Genomic DNA, 18,061 nt, shown 5'->3' with positions numbered 1-18,061 from the left:
AAATAACAAAATAAAAACCATATCTACATCATCACACCACAATGAATGCTGCTTGTGTTGTAATGCGAGTTAACCATCCAATAATCCACAAACAGCTTCATGCCGGGCTGTACCTAAGAAGGAGATTCCGTTCTTGTCCAAGAGCTCAGGCAGTTTGGGGTTCTCAGAGGCGTGACCCCACCCAACCCAGACTGCCTGTGAACAATAAGAAAACAGAGATCAGAGTCGGAGCCATGAAAATATAATTACTAGAAGGAACAAAGCCCCTCAGACCAATTTGACAGCAACATTCATCGGTGCACTCAATATGGCTGCCGGTCCACCCATCATAGAACATTGTGACTTGATTTGGAATTGGTAATGTCCCTTCTAGTAATTGTATGGTCAGAGCCAAGTTGAGACACAGGCGATATCCATTCAGACAAACACTAATAAGTCTTCCACCCATTTCACAGCAAAAACCCATTCTCCTGTGGGTGAGAGCGGAGGTGGAGGAGCACCGTCTGACCTGTACAGGGATCCTCTTGGCGATGTCCACGATCAACTCTACGTTGGCATAGTTGTTGTTGTTGGCTCCGCCGGGGACCGGTACATAGTGGTCCGCCATTTTGATATACTCTATAGAAAAGTCACACACCGTCACACACATACAGTCACATCAGTTATTCATGAGAAGCTCACACGGAAAGCATTTCCTTGGAGTAATTGAGTGACTCGCTGTCGACTTTATCTCCAGATGTGCTGAGAGGCACAATGGAGCTGATAATGATGACCTGCTAAAACATGTCTCACTGACCTGCGTTGGCTTTCAGGTCCTCGGGTGTGACCATCACCACAAAACGGATGGTCCTCTCATTCCGGAACATCTCATAGGACCAACGGCGGATGGAACGCATACATTTGACCGCTGCTATGCCATTATTAGCTATCAGCACCTTGTGAAAGAAAAAAAGTGTGAGAGAGAGAGAAAGAAAAAGAAAGAAAGAGAGAAAGAAAGAAAGAAAAGAGTGAGAGATTGAGAGAGAGATTGAGAGAGAGAAAGAAAGGAGAGAGAGAGGAGAGAGAAAAAGATAAGAAATTAAACAGTACTCAACTCAAACACCTTTTACACTATATTGTTGACTTAGTCTGTTGCTCGTAGCTTGACGAGGAGTTTAGTCAAAAGCGACACAAATGTTGTTACGCATCCATAAAAGGCACAGACAGAAAGGGAGGGATATCTTACCTTATCTATCACACGGTTTCCACCGAAGCGGGTGACAAACTCAGCCGGCGAGGCCACGGTGAAGTCTCTTTGCAGTTCAATTTTTCGGTGCTCACGACCCTTCTTCACCAGATGTGGTTGAGACATGCTAGGCCTGGAAAGAGAAAACAGACAAGTGGTTGTCCAAGAGCACAAAAGCATTAATGCTGCACGCTTTTTCTCAATATTTCATGTTGTAACCTACGTACAACTCAAGTAAAACGTCAAGCAACTGGCAATCACTAATTTCTGTGTTGGGACAACTCTATGCATCATGTAAAGTAGGTCCCGGTAAATTAGGACGTAGGACTTCTAGAAGAACATTCCCATCCAGCAAGCAAGTTCACCAACATCGGACTCACAGGCCAAACCCAGAACAGTGAGAAACAGCAGCATTGGACCTTCACAGCAGTCAGCCAAAGTTCAGTCTCTACAGAGGGTAGTGGCTGTGCTATCACTGCTCAGGTCACAAGTGCATGTCTTACCTTCTCTGTAAGCCAAAGAGCTTGTCAGCCATATCCTACGCAAGGTGTTCAGTCTACCGTGACAGACAAATGTTTCAACTCGGTGACAATCTGACAGGCTGCAATACAACTAATGCTAATCCTCTCTGTTACCTACAGAGGTTCCTCAGTGGTTCCGGTACTGTCACTGCACATATAAACAACGCTCCCCTGACCACAGAGACAATCAAAGGTTAATGTGTTATCAGCAAAAATACATAGCCTAGTTACACAAGCCCTTAACCCTATCATTTGTGGCAGAGCATTTTACCATCTCTCCATTGTACCAAACCACCAATAATGTTCACATGGACCAAGTTCATATGAACAAGATATGATAATGGAAACAATGCTAACTGCACTCAGTTAGGCCGACACGTAAGCTTCAATAAAAAACAGTGATACTAGCAAGAGCAGTGTGCAGGTTGCTCTTTTCTTTTAAGTTATCTCTTTGCTACCATGCACCTGCAAAAAGATAGCTCAGATGTGCAAGTGACTTTTTGAATTTTGAACTGCAGTCAGTTAAAATGAACCTGGATATGGGTTTTCGTTTTCAGGTCAAAATGATCACGTGATGAATAAATTAGAAGCCAGACTTTCAGAATATCTGCCTATATTATTGAAAAGCGACATAAGAGGGAACAATAAAACAATATGATGTTCACTACCGAGAATGATCAAACACTGAACAATACAGGGACAATTCCACAGTAATGAAATTACGCTTGGACTCATGCCAAACAAAAACCATTGATTTCAAAGTTGAACAAACCATACAATTCTATGCAAAATGACTACTTTTAACAATTTGCACAGAAAAATGTACTAAAACTAATTTAGTGGTAGAACTGTGCCGATGCAAACTTTGATAATGGAATTACGGTAAAATCTCCGTCAGGTTTTTCTGCGAACATGTTTTCCAAAAACTCTTATATACTGTATCTCCTCTGAATTAAGATTCAAAAATGTCTGCAGAAAGAATGGGGTGTCAGCTATGGCAAGGCACCTTGAGTTTGAAAAAATATATTTTGGTTATTGAACTACAGTAAGTGAAGTGGATTTACACCTAGTAACAAAATTACGGTAACAGAATTACAGTAACGAAATTACATCATGGGTCCCTGATCAGTACTACACAGAAATGCATAATTATGGATATGAATGTCATTCTCCTCATGTTTCACAAGTTTAGACATCACAGCGCAGCACAGCAGAGCACAGTAGAGTACAGTGTAGTACAATACAACACCGCACAGCAGAGTACAGTAGAGCTCATTACAGTACAGTGTCGTAGAGTACAGTACAGTAGATTATAGTTCAGTACAGTACAGTAGAATACTCTATTTTTCTTTACTGTACTGTATCGGACTGTACTCTACTGTCCTCTACTCACTGTACAGTATTGTGCTGTACTGTACTATATTGTACTGTACTCTCCTAAACGAAATATAAAAGTGCTGATATTAGTTGGCAGGGGACTTTACGTCAATGTTATTGTGTTTTCATGTATTTCTATGGAGTGAGATTTGCTTCTTTATTCTGTAAGTGTGTCTACCCCGATTTGTGTGTATATTGAACATAACTCACAAATAAAACTATGATCTGTGAATATATCACAATATTTCATAAATAAAACCATAATCTGAAATTATATAAAAATGTTTCACCAATTAAAGAATAATCCGTGAATATGTAAAAATATTACAAACTAAACCATAATCCGTGAATATGTAAAAATCTTTCACAAATATTCACCATAAATAACAAATAAACCCATGATCTGTAAATATATTCAACATAGCTCACAAATAAAACTACAATTTGAATAAATGTAGAACGATTTGTGAGTAAATGTTCAGAAATCTCAACATTTACAACTGTGGAATGTACATTTGCGCATTCAAAAAGTGCTTGTGCTTACAGAATTTAGTGAAATGTTTTCCACCTGTCAATGTATTACAATCCACAAATGTGGGTTCAGATGGGAATCGGCTATCTCCATTCATTGGGATAATCTTTGTGTCACGTGACATGCAGACTCTGCATTGCACGGCATTCTCATTAAGCTATTTCTTGAGAGAAAAATGTCTAGCTAGAATAATAAAAAACAACTTCATGAAATGTGAGTATAACGTTTATTTATTCAACAAATTATTTTCAACAAATGACTTTCATATGAATGTTAAATTCGATCATTGAGGCATGTAACACCGAATGTGTGCTTTCGACATCAGCCCACTAGCCAAGCTAGCTAGTGGACTAAACCCCACTCCATGGTGAAGGAAGTTTCTGATGAACTTCACCAACGGAGTGGAGCCGAGACCAGGCTTTGTGGAATCTAGCTCTGACTACATCAATTCACCCAAGATCAATACTTAAAAAAATTAAAATTATGAAACGCCGACCTTATACCTTTGTTTGTCCTCTGTAGTTGCGTGCCTTTGTTTGTTTGTTTTTCTATAAAAAATGTTAATGAAATACAACCACCGACTATTTGTTCATTGATGTTGTTTTATGATAGCAACTCAGCGCAAATGCGCATGTGCCAATTGAATCTCAACAAGGAAACAGTCGGTGGTGCTATTTATAAGAAAAAAAACTCTAGACCACCTTTACTCCACACAGAGACGCATACAAAGCTCTCCCTAGCCCTCCATTTGGCAAATCTGACCATACTTCTATCCTCCTGATTCCTGCTTACAAGCAAAAACTAAAGCAGGAAGTACCAGTGACTCGCTCAATGCGGAAGTGGTCAGATGACACGGATGCTACGCTACAGGACTGTTTTGCAAACACAGACTGGAATTTGTTACGGGATTCATCCAATGGCATTGAGGAGTATACCATCTCAGTCACCGGCTTCATCAATAAGTGCATCGACGACGTCGTCCCCACAGTGACCGTACGTACATTTCCCAACCAGAAGCCATGGATTACAGCAACATCCGCACTGAGCTAAAGGCTAGAGCTGCCGCTTTCAAGGAGCGGGACACTAATCCGGACGATTATAAGAAATCCCGCTATGCCCTCAGACGAACCATCAAACAGGCAAAGCGTCAATACAGGACTAAGATTGAATCCTACTACACCGGCTCTGACGCTCGTCGGATGTGGCAGGGCTTGAAAACTATTACGGACTACAAAGGGAAACCCAGCCGCGAGCTGCCCAGTGACGCGAGCCTACCAGACGAGCTAAATGCCTTTTATGCTCGCTTCGAGGCAAGCAACACTGAAACATGCATGAGAGCACCAGTTGTTCCGGACGACTGTGTGATCACGCTCTCCGTAGCCGATGTGAGCAAGACCTTTAAACAGGTCAACGTTCACAAAGCCGTGGGGCCAGATGGATTACCAGGACGTGTAATCAAAGCATGCGCGGACCAACTGGCAAGTGACTTCACTGACAATTTCAACATCTCCCTGACCGAGTCTGTAATACCTACATGTTTCAAACAGACCACCATAGTCCCTGTGCCCAGGAAAGCTAAGGTAACCTGCCTAAATGATTACCGCCCCGTAGTACTCACGTCGGTAGCCATGAAGTGCTTTGAAAGGCTGGTCATGGCTCACATCAACACCATCATATCGGAAAACCTAGACCCACTCCAATTCGCATACCGCCCAAACAGATCCATAGATGACGCAATCTCAATCGCACTCCACACTGCCCTTTCCCACCTGGACAAAAGGAACACCTACAGTGGGGAGAACAAGTATTTGATACACTGCCGATTTTGCAGGTTTTCCTAGTTACAAAGCATGTAGAGGTCTGTCATTTTTATCATAGGTACACTTCAACTGTGAGAGACGGAATCTAAAACAAAAATCCAGAAAATCACATTGTATGATTTTTAAGTAATTAATTTGCATTTTATTGCATGACATAAGTATTTCATACATCAGAAAAGCAGAACTTAATATTTGGTACAGAAACCTTTGTTTGCAATTACAGAGATCATACGTTTCCTGTAGGTCTTGACCAGGTTTGCACACACTGCAGAAGGGATTTTGGCCCACTCCTCCATACAGACCTTCTCCAGATCCTTCGGGTTTCGGGGCTGTCGCTGGGCAATACGGACTTTCAGCTCCCTCCAAAGATTTTCTATTGGGTTCAGGTCTGGAGACTGGCTAGGCCACTCCAGGTCCTTGAGATGCTTCTTACAGAGCCACTCCTTAGTTGCCCTGGCTGTGTGTTTCGGGTCGTTGTCATGCTGGAAGACCCAGCCACGACCCATCTTCAATGCTCTTACTGAGGGAAGGAGGTTGTTGGCCAAGATCTCGCGATACATGGCCCCATCCATCCTCCCCTCAATACGGTGCAGTCGTCCTGTCCCCTTTGCAGAAAAGCATCCCCAAAGAATGATGTTTCCACCTCCATGCTTCACGGTTGGGATGGTGTTCTTGGGATTGTACTCATCCTTCTTCTTCCTCCAAACACGGCGAGTGGAGTTTAGACCAAAAAGCTCTATTTTTGTCTCATCAGACCACATGACCTTCTCCCATTCCTCCTCTGGATCATCCAGATGGTCATTGGCAAACTTCAGACGGGCCTGGACATGCGCTGGCTTGAGCAGGGGGACCTTGCGTGCGCTGCAGGATTTTAATCCATGACAGCGTAGTGTGTTACTAATGGTTTTCTTTGAGACTGTGGTCTCAGCTCTCTTCAGGTCATTGACCAGGTCCTGCCGTGTAGTTCTGGGCTGATCCCTCACCTTCCTCATGATCATGGATGCCCCACGAGGTGAGATCTTGCATGGAGCCCCAGACCGAGGGTGATTGACCGTCATCTTGAACTTCTTCCATTTTCTAATAATTGCACCAACAGTTGTTGCCTTCTCACCAAGCTGCTTGCCTATTGTCCTGTAGCCCATCGCAGCCTTGTGCAGGTCTACAATTGTATCCCTGATGTCCTTACACAGCTCTCTGGTCTTGGCCATTGTGGAGAGGTTGGAGTCTGTTTGATTGAGTGTGTGGACAGGTGTCTTTTATACAGGTAACGAGTTCAAACAGGTGCAGTTAATACAGGTAATGAGTGGAGAACAGGAGGGCTTCTTAAATAAAAACGAACAGGTCTGTGAGAGCCAGAATTTTTACTGGTTGGTAGGTGATCAATACTTATGTCATGCAATAAAATGCAAATTAATTACTTAAAAATCATACAATGTGATTTTCTGGATGTTTGTTTTAGATTCCGTTTCTCACAGTTGAAGTGTACCTATGATAAAAATGCTTTGTAAGTAGGAAAACCTGCAAAATCGGCAGTATATCAAATACTTGTTCTCCCCACTGTATGTGAGAATGCTGTTCATTGACTACAGCTAAGTGTTCAACACCATAGTGCCCACAAAGCTCATCACTAAGCTCCCTCCCTCTGCAACTGGATCCTGGACATCCTGACGGGCCGCCCCCAGGTGGTAAGGGTAAGCAACAACACATCTGCCACGCTGATCCTCAACACTGGGGCCCCTCAGGGGTGCGTGCTTAGTCCCATCCTGTACTCCCTGTTTACCCACGACCGTGTGGCCAAGCACGACTCCAACACCATCCTTAAGTTTGCTGACGACACAACAGCGGTAGGCCTGATCGTCAACAACGATGAGACAGCCTATAGGGAGGAGGTCAGAGACCTGGCCGTGTGGTGCCAGGACAACAACCTCTCCCTCAATGTGAGCAAGACAAAGGAGCTGATCGTGGACTATAGGAAAAGGAGGGCCGAACAGGCACCCATTAACATTGCCGGGGCTGAAGTGGAGCAGGTCGAGAGTTTCAAGTTCCTTGGTGTCCACATCACCAACAAACTATCATGGTCCAAACACACCAAGACAGTTGTGAAGAGGTCACGACAAAACCTTTTCCCCCTCAGGAGACTGAAAAGATTTGGCATGGGTCCCCAGGACCTCAAAAAGTTATACAGCTGCACCATCGAGAGCATCCTGAACGGTATCACCGCCTGGTATGGCAACTGCTCGGCATCTGACCGTAAAGCGCTACAGAGGGTAGTGCGTACGGCCCAGCACATCACTGGGGCCAAGCTTCCTGACATCCAGGACCTATATACCAGGCGGTGTCAGAGGAAGGCCCACAAAACTGTCAAAGACTCCAGTCACCCAAGTCATAGACTGTTCTCTCTGCTACCGCACGTCAAGTGGTGCCGGAGCGCCAAGTCTAGGACCAAAAGGCTCCTTAACAGCTTCTACCCCAAAGCCATAAGACTGCTGAACAATTAATCAAATGGCCACCCAAACTATTTACACTGCTGCTACTCGCTGTTTATTATCTATGCATAGTCACTTTACAAATTACCTCGACTAACCTGTACCCACGCACATTGACTCGGTATCCCCTGTATATAGCCTCGTTATTGTTATGTAAACTTCATGTTTTTTACTTTAGTTTATTTAGTAAATATTTTCTAAACTCTATTTCTTGAACTGCATTGTTGGTTAAGGGCTTGTAAGTAAGAATTCTACGGTAAATACCTGTTGTATTTGGCGCACGTGACATACAATTTTATTTTATTTGATTAACGTTTATTTAAAAAGTATGGATTTCAGCAAACAAAGCAAGGCACGCAACTACAGAGGTCAAGGTGGGTGTATCATAATTTTAAAAAAAATTGAAGTATTGACCTTGAGCGACTCGATGTAGTCGGAGCTAGATTCCACAAAGTCTGGTCTCAGCTCCAATCCGTTGATGAAGTTCATCAGAAACTTCCTTCACCACGGCAGTGGTGAACTAGCTAACGTTGGACACTACCGATAGCTAGCAGACGATCTCGTCAGCTGTTTAGATGAACAACCAAGTTAAACTAAATAGCTAGTTACAGTGGGGGGAAAAAGTATTTAGTCAGCCACCAATTGTGCAAGTTCTCCCCCTTAAAAAGATGAGAGAGGCCTATAATTTTCATCATAGGTACACGTCAACTATGACAGACAAAATGAGAAAAAAAATCCAGAAAATCACATTGTAGGATTTTTAATGAATTTATTTGCAAATTATGGTGGAAAATAAGTATTTGGTCAATAACAAAAGTTTCTCAATACTTTGTTATATACCCTTTGTTGGCAATGACACAGGTCAAACGTTTTCTGTAAGTCTTCACAAGGTTTTCACACACTGTTGCTGGTATTTTGGCCCATTCCTCCATGCAGATCTCCTCTAGAGCAGTGATGTTTTGGGGCTGTCGCTGGGCAACACGGACTTTCAACTCCCTCCAAAGATTTTCTATGGGGTTGAGATCTGGAGACTGGCTAGGCCACTCCAGGACCTTGAAATGCTTCTTACGAAGCCACTCCTTCATTGTCATGCTGAAAGACCCAGCCACGTTTCATCTTCAATGCCCTTGCTGATGGAAGGAGGTTTTTACTCAAAATCTCACGATACATGGCCCCATTCATTCTTTCCTTTACACGGATCAGTCGTCCTGGTCCCTTTGCAGAAAAACTGCCCCAAAGCATGATGTTTCCACCCCCATGCTTCACAGTAGGTATGGTGTTCTTTGGATGCAACTCAGCATTCTTTGTCCTCCAAACACGACGAGTTGAGTTTTTACCAAAAAGTTATATTTTGGTTTCATCTGACCATATGACATTCTCCCAATCCTCTTCTGGATCATCCAAATGCACTCTAGCAAACTTCAGACGGGCCTGGACATGTACTGGCTTAAGCAGGGGGACACGTCTGGCACTGCAGGATTTGAGTCCCTGGCGGCGTAGTGTGTTACTGATGGTAGGCTTTGTTACTTTGGTCCCAGCTGGACATGTACTGGCTGCAGGTCATTCACTAGGTCCCCCCGTGTGGTTATGGGATTTTTGCTCACCGTTCTTGTGATCATTTTGACCCCACGGGGTGAGATCTTGCGTGGAGCCCCAGATCGAGGGAGATTATCAGTGGTCTTGTATGTCTTCCATTTCCTAATAATTGCTCCCACAGTTGATTTCTTCAAACCAAGCTGCTTACCTATTGCAGATTCAGTCTTCCCAGCCTGGTGCAGGTCTACAATTTTGTTTCTGGTGTCCTTTGACAGCTCTTTGGTCTTGGCCATAGTGGAGTTTGGAGTGTGACTGTTTGAGGTTGTGGACAGGTGTCTTTTATACTGATAACAAGTTCAAACAGGTGCCATTAATACAGGTAACGAGTGGAGGACAGAGGAGCCTCTTAAAGAATAAGTTACAGGTCTGTGAGAGCCAGAAATATTGCTTGTTTGTAGGTGACCAAATACTTATTTTCCACCATAATTTGCAAATAAATTCATTAAAAATCCTACAATGTGATTTTCTGGATTTCCTTTTCTCAATTTGTCTGTCATAGTTGACGTGTACCTATGATGAAAATTACAGGTCTCTCTCATCTTTTTAAGTGGGAGAACATGCACAATTGGTGGCTGACTAAATACTTTTTTCCCCACTGTAAGTATTCAGACCCTTTGCTATGAGACTTGAAATTGAGCTCAGGTGCATCCTGTTTCCATTGATCATCCTTGAGATGTTTCTACAACTTGATTGGAGTCCACCTGTGGTAAATTCAATTGATTGGACATGATTTGGAAAGGCACACATCTGTCAATATAAGGTCCCACCGTTGACAGTGCATGTCAGAGCAAAATCCAAGCCATGAGGTCGAAGAAATTGTCCGTAGAGCTCTGAGGCAGGATTGTGTCGAGGCACAGATCTGGGGAAGGGTACCAAAAAAATTATGTGGCATTAAAAGTCCCCAAGAACACAGTGGCCTCCATCATTCTTAAACAGAAGAAGTTTGGAACCACCAGGACTTCCTAGAACTGGCCGCCCGGACAAACTGAGCAATCGGGGGAGAAGGGCTTTGGTCAGGAAGGTGAACAAGAACCCGATGGTCACTCTGAGAGAGCTCTAGAGTTCCTCTGTGGAGATGGGAGAACCTTCCAGAAGAACAACCATCTCTGCAGCACTCCACCAATCAGGCATTTATGGTAGAGTTGCCAGACGGAAGCCACTCCCCAGTAGAAACGCACATGACAGCCTGCTTGGAGTTTGCCAAAAGGCACCTAAAGACTCTCAGACCATGAAACCAAGATTCAACTCTTTGGCCTGAATGCCAAGCGTCAGGTCTGGAGGAAACCTGGCACCATCCCTACTGTGAAGCATGGTGGTGGCAGCATCAAGCTGTGGGGATTGTGGGGATGTTTTTCAGCGGCAGGGACTGGGAGACTAGTCAGGATTGAGGCAAAGATGAACGGAGCAAAGTACAGAGAGATCATTGATGAAAATCTGCTCCAGAGCGCTCAGGACCTCAGACTGGGCGAAGGTTCACCTTACAGCAGGACAACGACCCTAAGCACACAGCCAAGACAGTGAAGGAGTGGCTTCGGGACAAGTCTCTGAATGTCCTTGAGTGGCCCAGCCAGAGCCCGGACTTGAACCCGATCTAACATCTCTGAAGAGACCTGAAAATAGTTGTGCAGCAACGCTCCCAATCCAACCTGACAGAGCTTGAGAGGATCGGCAGAGAACAATAGGAGAAACTCCCCAAATACAGGTGTGCCAAGCTTGTAGAGTCATACCCAAGAAGAATCAAGGCTGTAATCGCTGCTGAAGATGCTTCAACAAAGTACTGATTAAAGGGTCTGAATACTTACAGTACCAGTCAAACGTTTGGACACACCTAGTCATTCAAGGGTTTTTCTTTATTTGTAATATTTTCTACATTGTAGAATAATAGTGAAGACATCAAAACTATTAAATAACACATATGGAATCATGTAATAACCAAAAAAGTGTTAAACAAATCTAAATATATTTTATATTTGAGATTCTTCAAAGTAGCCACCCTTTGCCTTGATGACAGCTTTGCACACTCTTGACATTCTCTCAACCAGCTTCCTGAGGTAGTCACCTGGAATGCATTTCAATTAACAGGTGTGCCTTGTTAAAAGTCAATTTGTGGAATTTCTTTCCTTCTTAATGCGTTTGAGCCAATCAGTTGTGTTGTGACAAGGTAGGGATGGTAAACAGAAGATAGCCCTATTTGGTAAAAGACCAAGTCCATATTATGGCAAGAACAGCTCAAATAAACAAAGAAAAACAACAGTTCATCATTACTTTAAGACATGAAGGTCAGTCAATCTGGAAAGTTTCAACAACTTTGAACATTTCTTCAAGTGCCGTCGCAAAAACCATCAAGCACTATGATGAAACTGGCTCTCATGAGGACCGCCACAGGAAAGGAAGACCCAGAGTTACCTCTGCTGCAGAGGATAAGTTAATTAGAGTTATCTGCACCTCAGATTGCAGCCCAAATAAATGCTTCATAGAGTTCATGTAAGAGACACATCAACATCAACTGTTCAGAGGAGACTGCGTGAATCAGGCCTTCATGGTCGAATTGCTGCAAAGAAACCACTACTAAAGGACACCAATAATAAGAAGAGACCTGCTTGGGCCAAGAAACACGAGCAATGGACATTAGACCGATGGAAATAGACCCTTTGGTCTGATGAGTCCAAATTTGAGATTTTTGGTTCTTTGTGAGACGCAGAGTAGGTGAACGGATGATCTCTGCATGTGTATTTCCCACTGTGAAGCACGGAGGAGGAGGCGTGATGGTGTGGGGGTGCTTTGCTGGTGACACTGTCTGTGATTTATTTAGAATTCAAGGCACACTTAACCAGAATGGCTACCACAGCATTCCGCAGCGATACGCCATCCCATCTGGTTTGCGCTCATTGAAGTGACCCATGAAAATAATTTGTAGTCCAAGCAGGTAGCACATACAATTTCCCAGTGTGCATCTGGCTACACCAGCTGGGGTGCAACGTCTGTCCCTATGTCTCCATGGTGATTTGATTTGTGATCAACCCCAGGTGCCCATATGTGGAGACCAATGGGCAGGTGCTCCTTGACTGCCTCACCAACTGGAAGAGCGCAAGTCGACGACAGTGCTACAACGTGATTTTGTTTAGTTATTTGTTTTGATAGTGCTCGGTGAATGTTTTGTTGATTTATTTTTTATTAGAAGAAGAATTTAAAAGTTATAGAGCAGTGGTTAGAAAATAAAAAGAGAGAGAGATTGTGTGTGTGCATGTCTGTGTGTCACGTCTCCTCCCGTTGCTTCCCTCCGGCGCTCTGATTCGCCAGTCTACTGAGCCACCGGTCTGAGAGCACCACCCCGGCAACACAGGAATGGAAAACCAACGCACCCTAATCACCTCCAGCGCACCCGCACCTCATCACCACCACTTTATAGCCCTGGACTGTTCAGTCATTAATGTGTGTAATTGTTAGCGTCGTGTCGTTTACTCGCTCCTTGTAATTCTCTTTCTCATTGTTAAGTAAACCTTTACCTTGTTGATTCCTGCGTCTGCATGCTGCCTCTTCGTATCCTCAGTACTCGTCACACTGTGTGTGTCGCTCCTAAGTGTTTTCAAGTGTGTACATTATGTGTGTGAGCATGCATGGGTTGAATGGAGTGGCATTGAAGAGGGATAGTACTGTTGCACCATCATGATCGATCTAATTTCCTAGTTTGTTAGAACTGCTTTTACTTTTTGTCAGGTGCTGGCCAACCTGTCACTGCTCGTCACAGAAATTAGTTCTGCATTTCAAAAGGAACCAGCCCTCTTTTGCCATGTATCCAATCAGAGCTCAGATGCTACCTACTGCATCACACTCCGTGCACATACAGTGTTTTCGGACACTGGCAGGTAAATTGAGAAGGGTGCTCATTCCTTCATATAATAGACATATACATACTGAACATGATTTAAAAAATATTTTTGCTATTTTCACAATCACAATTATTGGCACACTTGCTGGCGTTGGCGAGAAAGGGCTGGGTTTTGATGAATAAACAAGTTGTGGGTGTGTTGAGGCTTGGCCCCTCACTGGCCAATCAGAACGTGCTCCATGGCGAAATAATGCAGACCATTTAGGGTTTTAAGCATATCCAAAACAGGGCCTGCATGGCTAAAGGCATAGATAAAAAGGGAATGTCAGCTCACTGTTTTATTACTGTTTTTTATTATATTTTAATAAAGCTTTGGTGATTAAGATTTACTTCCAAGCGGTCTCAGGAGCCAAACCCCTTATCGACAGTCTTGACTACTTCGCGATTGCATTGGGCAGACAAAAAAAGCCTTAATTGAGAGGAGGGGAGGTTATGCTTGGTTTTTAATCAAATAAAGTGACATGGAAAAAAACATAACTTTTTTATGTTTCTAAATACAAAGTATACAGGGACCAAAAGCACATTATTCTACTCTTGTTCCATGCGCATATGGGCAGTGTGCGTCACGGCTGGATAGGCTGCGTTTCCACTGTCAAAATTCATACCATAACTGAGTTACCACTAAAACCAGCTTGTGGTTGGTCTTAAATATCCCTATCAGCGCTGCCTGAAATTAGCACTTTGGATCATGATTTTAAGGACACACCTCAAATATTTCCACCACATCTGAGCGCAAGCGAGCTGATATAATAGGTCAATTGCCTAACCTGGTGTTAGGGCTGGAAAATGCCAGTGCGCCAGTTTTTACATTACGAAATTGCAAACTAACGTGTGTTTGACACTAGCGCCGCCAGACGAAAATAGAGCCCCTGGTGTTAAACCTTTCCATGTTTTCCTCTGTCACACCACTCCTCCACTGGCTTCCTGAGGCTGCTTGCATCAAATGTAAGACTCTGTTGCTTGCATTCAGTGCAGCGAGAAGCACTCCTCTTCTCTTTGCAACAGTGAACATCTAAATAGAGGATAACATTTGTGTGTGTTTGTTTTTTCACGCTGATGCTTCCCATCACCCAGATTACATTGCCACTTCATGTGTTGCCTTGTAAGTGTTTGTGACTGAACTGATTTAAGGTGTGTTACAAATATAAACCATACACTCTTTGACACAATCCCTGTCTCCATGATGGATAACTACCTGGAACTATGAAGTGCTCCTGATAGGGAATGATTATGATGATGTTTTCACATGTTATTTGTCTTTTTGTCCTGTGAAGCCAAAGATAATGTTTCACATTAATATAGTGACAGATTGATTCAGGTTTGAAATCTTATCATTTGAAAGTACATTAGGCTTATATTGCAAAGAATAGCAAAAGGCACTTGAATTAAGTGGAGCAGGTCGAGAGTTTCAAATTCCTTGGTGTCCACATCACCAACAAACTATCATGGTCCAAACACACCAAGACAGTTGTGAAGAAGGCACGACAACACCTTTTCCCCCTCAGGAGACTGAAAATATTTGGAATGGATCCCGAGATCCTCAAAAAGTTCCTGACTGGTTGCATCACCGCCTGGTATGGCAACTGCTCGGCATCCGACCGTAAGGCGCTACAGAGGGTAGTGCGTACGTCCCAATACATCACTGGGGCCAAGCTTCCTGCCATCCAGGACCTATATACTAGGCCCCCCAAAAAATTGTCATCACCCAAGTCTTAGACTGTTCTCTCTGCTACCGCACGGCAAGCAGTAACGGAGCGCCAAGTATAGGTCCAAAAGGCTCCTTAACAGCGTCTACCCCCAAGCTATAAGACTGCTGAACATTTAATCAAATGGCCACCCGGACTATTTACATTGACCCCCCCATCCCCCTTTGTTTTTACACTGCTGCTACTCGCTGTTTATTATCTACGCATAGTCACTTTACCCCTACCTACATGTACAAATTACCTCGACTAACCTGTACCCCCACACATTGTCTCGGTACCGGTACCCCCTGTATATAGCCTCGTTATTGTTATGTAATTTTATTATATTACTTTTTATTTAATTTTCTACTTTAGTTTATTTAGTAAATATTTTCTTAACTCTATTTCTTGAACTGCAATGTTGGTTAAGGGCTTGTAAGTAAGCATTTCACGGTAAGGTCTACCTACACCTGATGTATTCGGCGCATGTGACAAATAACATTTGATTTGAAACTGACTTTTCAAATACACAGAGCATGTGCAACAAATTACTTGGCAAGGTAGGTTGTGTTGTGTCCTCTGTGTGTCCAACACCCCAACAAAACACACTTTATCTTAAAAACGAAACAAACGGGTGGTGCGTGGAATGCTTATCAATCCAATGATTTAATATGATCATTCCAAAAATGTGTTTCAGTTTCATAAAAAAAACAACATGTAATCCACTCTTGTAATTTAATAATAGAAACTGAGTTACAATTTCTTATTTTCTACACATTCAAATGTTTATATAGTTTTTACAATTGTATAATTTACCTTGTGTTGTTTAAAAAATGAAAGTTGAAATATTGGTGTGGCTAGGAAAACCGAGTGTTTTCTAAATACACTACCTGAACAAAGGTATGTGGACATCTCATTCCAAAATCATGGGCATTAATATGGAATTGGTCCCCCCTTTGCTGCTATAACAGACTCCACTCTTTTGGTAAGGCTGTCCACTCGATGTTGGAACATTACTGCGGGGGCTTGCTTCCATTCAGCCACAAGAGCATTAGTGAGGTCGGGCGATTAGTCCTGGCTCGCAGTCGGCGTTCCAATTCATCCCAAAGGTGTCCGATGGGGTTGAGGTCAGGGCTCTGTGCAGGCCAGTCTAGTTCTTTCACACCGATCTTGACAAACCATTTCTGTATGGACCTCGCTATTTGCATGGGGGCATTGTTAGGCTGAAACAGGAAAGGGCCTTCCCCAAACTGTTGCCACAAAGTTGGAAGCACAGAATGTCATAGTAGGCTGTAGCGTTAACATTTCCCTTCACTGGAACTAAGGGGCCTAGCCCAAACCATGAAAAACAGCCCCAGACCATTATTCCTCCTCCACCAAACTTTGCAGTTTGTATTTCTATTTATTATGGATCCCCATTAGTTTCTGCCAAGGCAGAAGCTACTCTTCATGGGGTCCAGCAAAATTAAGGCAGTTATACATTTTTTTAACATTACAATACATTCATAACAGATTTCACATATTAAAAGTGTGCCCTCAGGCCTCTACTCTACTACCACTTATCGATAACAGAAAATCCATGTGTACATGTGTGTATAGTGCTTATGTTATTGTGTGTTTGTATGCATGTGTCTATGTTTGTGTTGCTTCACAGTCCCCGCTGTTCCATTAGGTGTATTTTTATCTGTTTTTTTAATCTAATTTTACTGCTGGCATGAGTTACTTGATGTGGAATAGAGTTCCATGTAGTCATGGCTCTATGTAGTACTGGGCGCCTACCATAGTCTGTTCTGGACTTGGGGACTGTGAAGAGACCTCTGGTGGCATGTCTTGTGGGGTATGCATATGTGTCCGAGCTGTGTGCCAGTAGTTCAAACAGACAGCTTGGTGCATTGAACATGTCAATAACTCTCACAAATACAAGTAGTGATGAAGTCAATCTCTCCTCCACTTCGAGCCAGGAGAGATTGACATGCATATCATTAATATTAGCTCTCTGTGTACATCCAAGGGCCAGCCGTGCTGCCCTGTTCTGAGCCAATCGCAATTTTCCTAAATCCCTCTTTGTGGAACCTGACCACATGACTGAACAGTAGTCCAGGTGCGACAAAACTGATAATGCTGTTAAGAATGCAGAGCAGCGCTTTATTATAGACAAACTTCTCCCCATCCTAGCTACTGTTGTATCAATATGTTTTGACCATGACAGTTTACTCCAAGCAGTTTAGTCTCCTCAACTTGCTCAATTTCCACATTATTCATTACAAGATTTAGTTGATGTTTAGGGTTTAGTGAATGATTTGTCCCAAATACAATGATTTTAGTTCTGGAAATATTGAGGACTAACTTATTCCTTGCCACCCATTCTGAAACTAACTGCATGCCAGTGGCATGTCGTTAGTAAAGATTGAAAAAAGTAAGGGGCCTAGACAGCTGCCCTGGGGAATTCCTGATTCTACTTGGAGTTTGTTGGAGAGGCTTCCATTAAAGAACACCCTCTGTGTTCTGTTAGACAGGTACATCTTTATCCACAATATAGCAGGGGGTGTAAAGCCATAACATAGTCTATCACAGTGCCATCCGTTTTGTCACCAAAGCCCCATATACTACCCACCACTGTGACCTGTACGCTCTTGTTGGCTGGTCCTCACTACATATTCGTCGCCAAACCCACTGGCTCCAGGCCATCTATAAATCACTGCTAGGCAAATCCCCGCCTTATCTTAGCTCATTGGTCACCATAGCAACACCCATCCGTAGTATGCGCTCCAGCAGGTATATCTCACTGGTCATCCCCAAAGCCAACACCTCCTTTGGCCGCCATTCCTTCCAGTTCTCTGCTGCCAATGACTGGAACGAATTGCAAAAATCTCTGAAGCTGGAGACTCTTATGTCCCTCACTAACTTTAAGCATCAGTTGTCAGAGCACC

At 43.3% G+C, this 18,061-nt stretch overlaps 1 protein-coding gene across 1 annotated transcript in view; it reads right to left on the bottom strand.

Annotated features, from left to right (window-relative positions):
• LOC311141524 (acetyl-CoA carboxylase-like) overlaps positions 1-18,061 on the bottom strand; it is a 93,806-nt gene that overhangs the window by 31,690 nt on the left and 44,055 nt on the right. The window contains exons 3-6 of the mRNA XM_084176879.1: positions 1,226-1,358; positions 797-935; positions 509-618; positions 114-195 (exon numbers count right to left, since the gene is read on the bottom strand). Of these exons, the coding sequence (XP_084033005.1) occupies positions 114-195; positions 509-618; positions 797-935; positions 1,226-1,358 (464 nt within the window). The remainder of the gene's footprint in view (positions 1-113; positions 196-508; positions 619-796; positions 936-1,225; positions 1,359-18,061) is intronic.

Source organism: Coregonus lavaretus (assembly GCF_964263955.1).
Source record: "Coregonus lavaretus genome assembly, chromosome: 14".
NCBI classification, from domain to species: domain Eukaryota; kingdom Metazoa; phylum Chordata; class Actinopteri; order Salmoniformes; family Salmonidae; genus Coregonus; species Coregonus lavaretus.
Note: the sequence above shows the minus strand (reverse complement) of the source record. Positions and strands in the feature narration are given on the sequence as shown.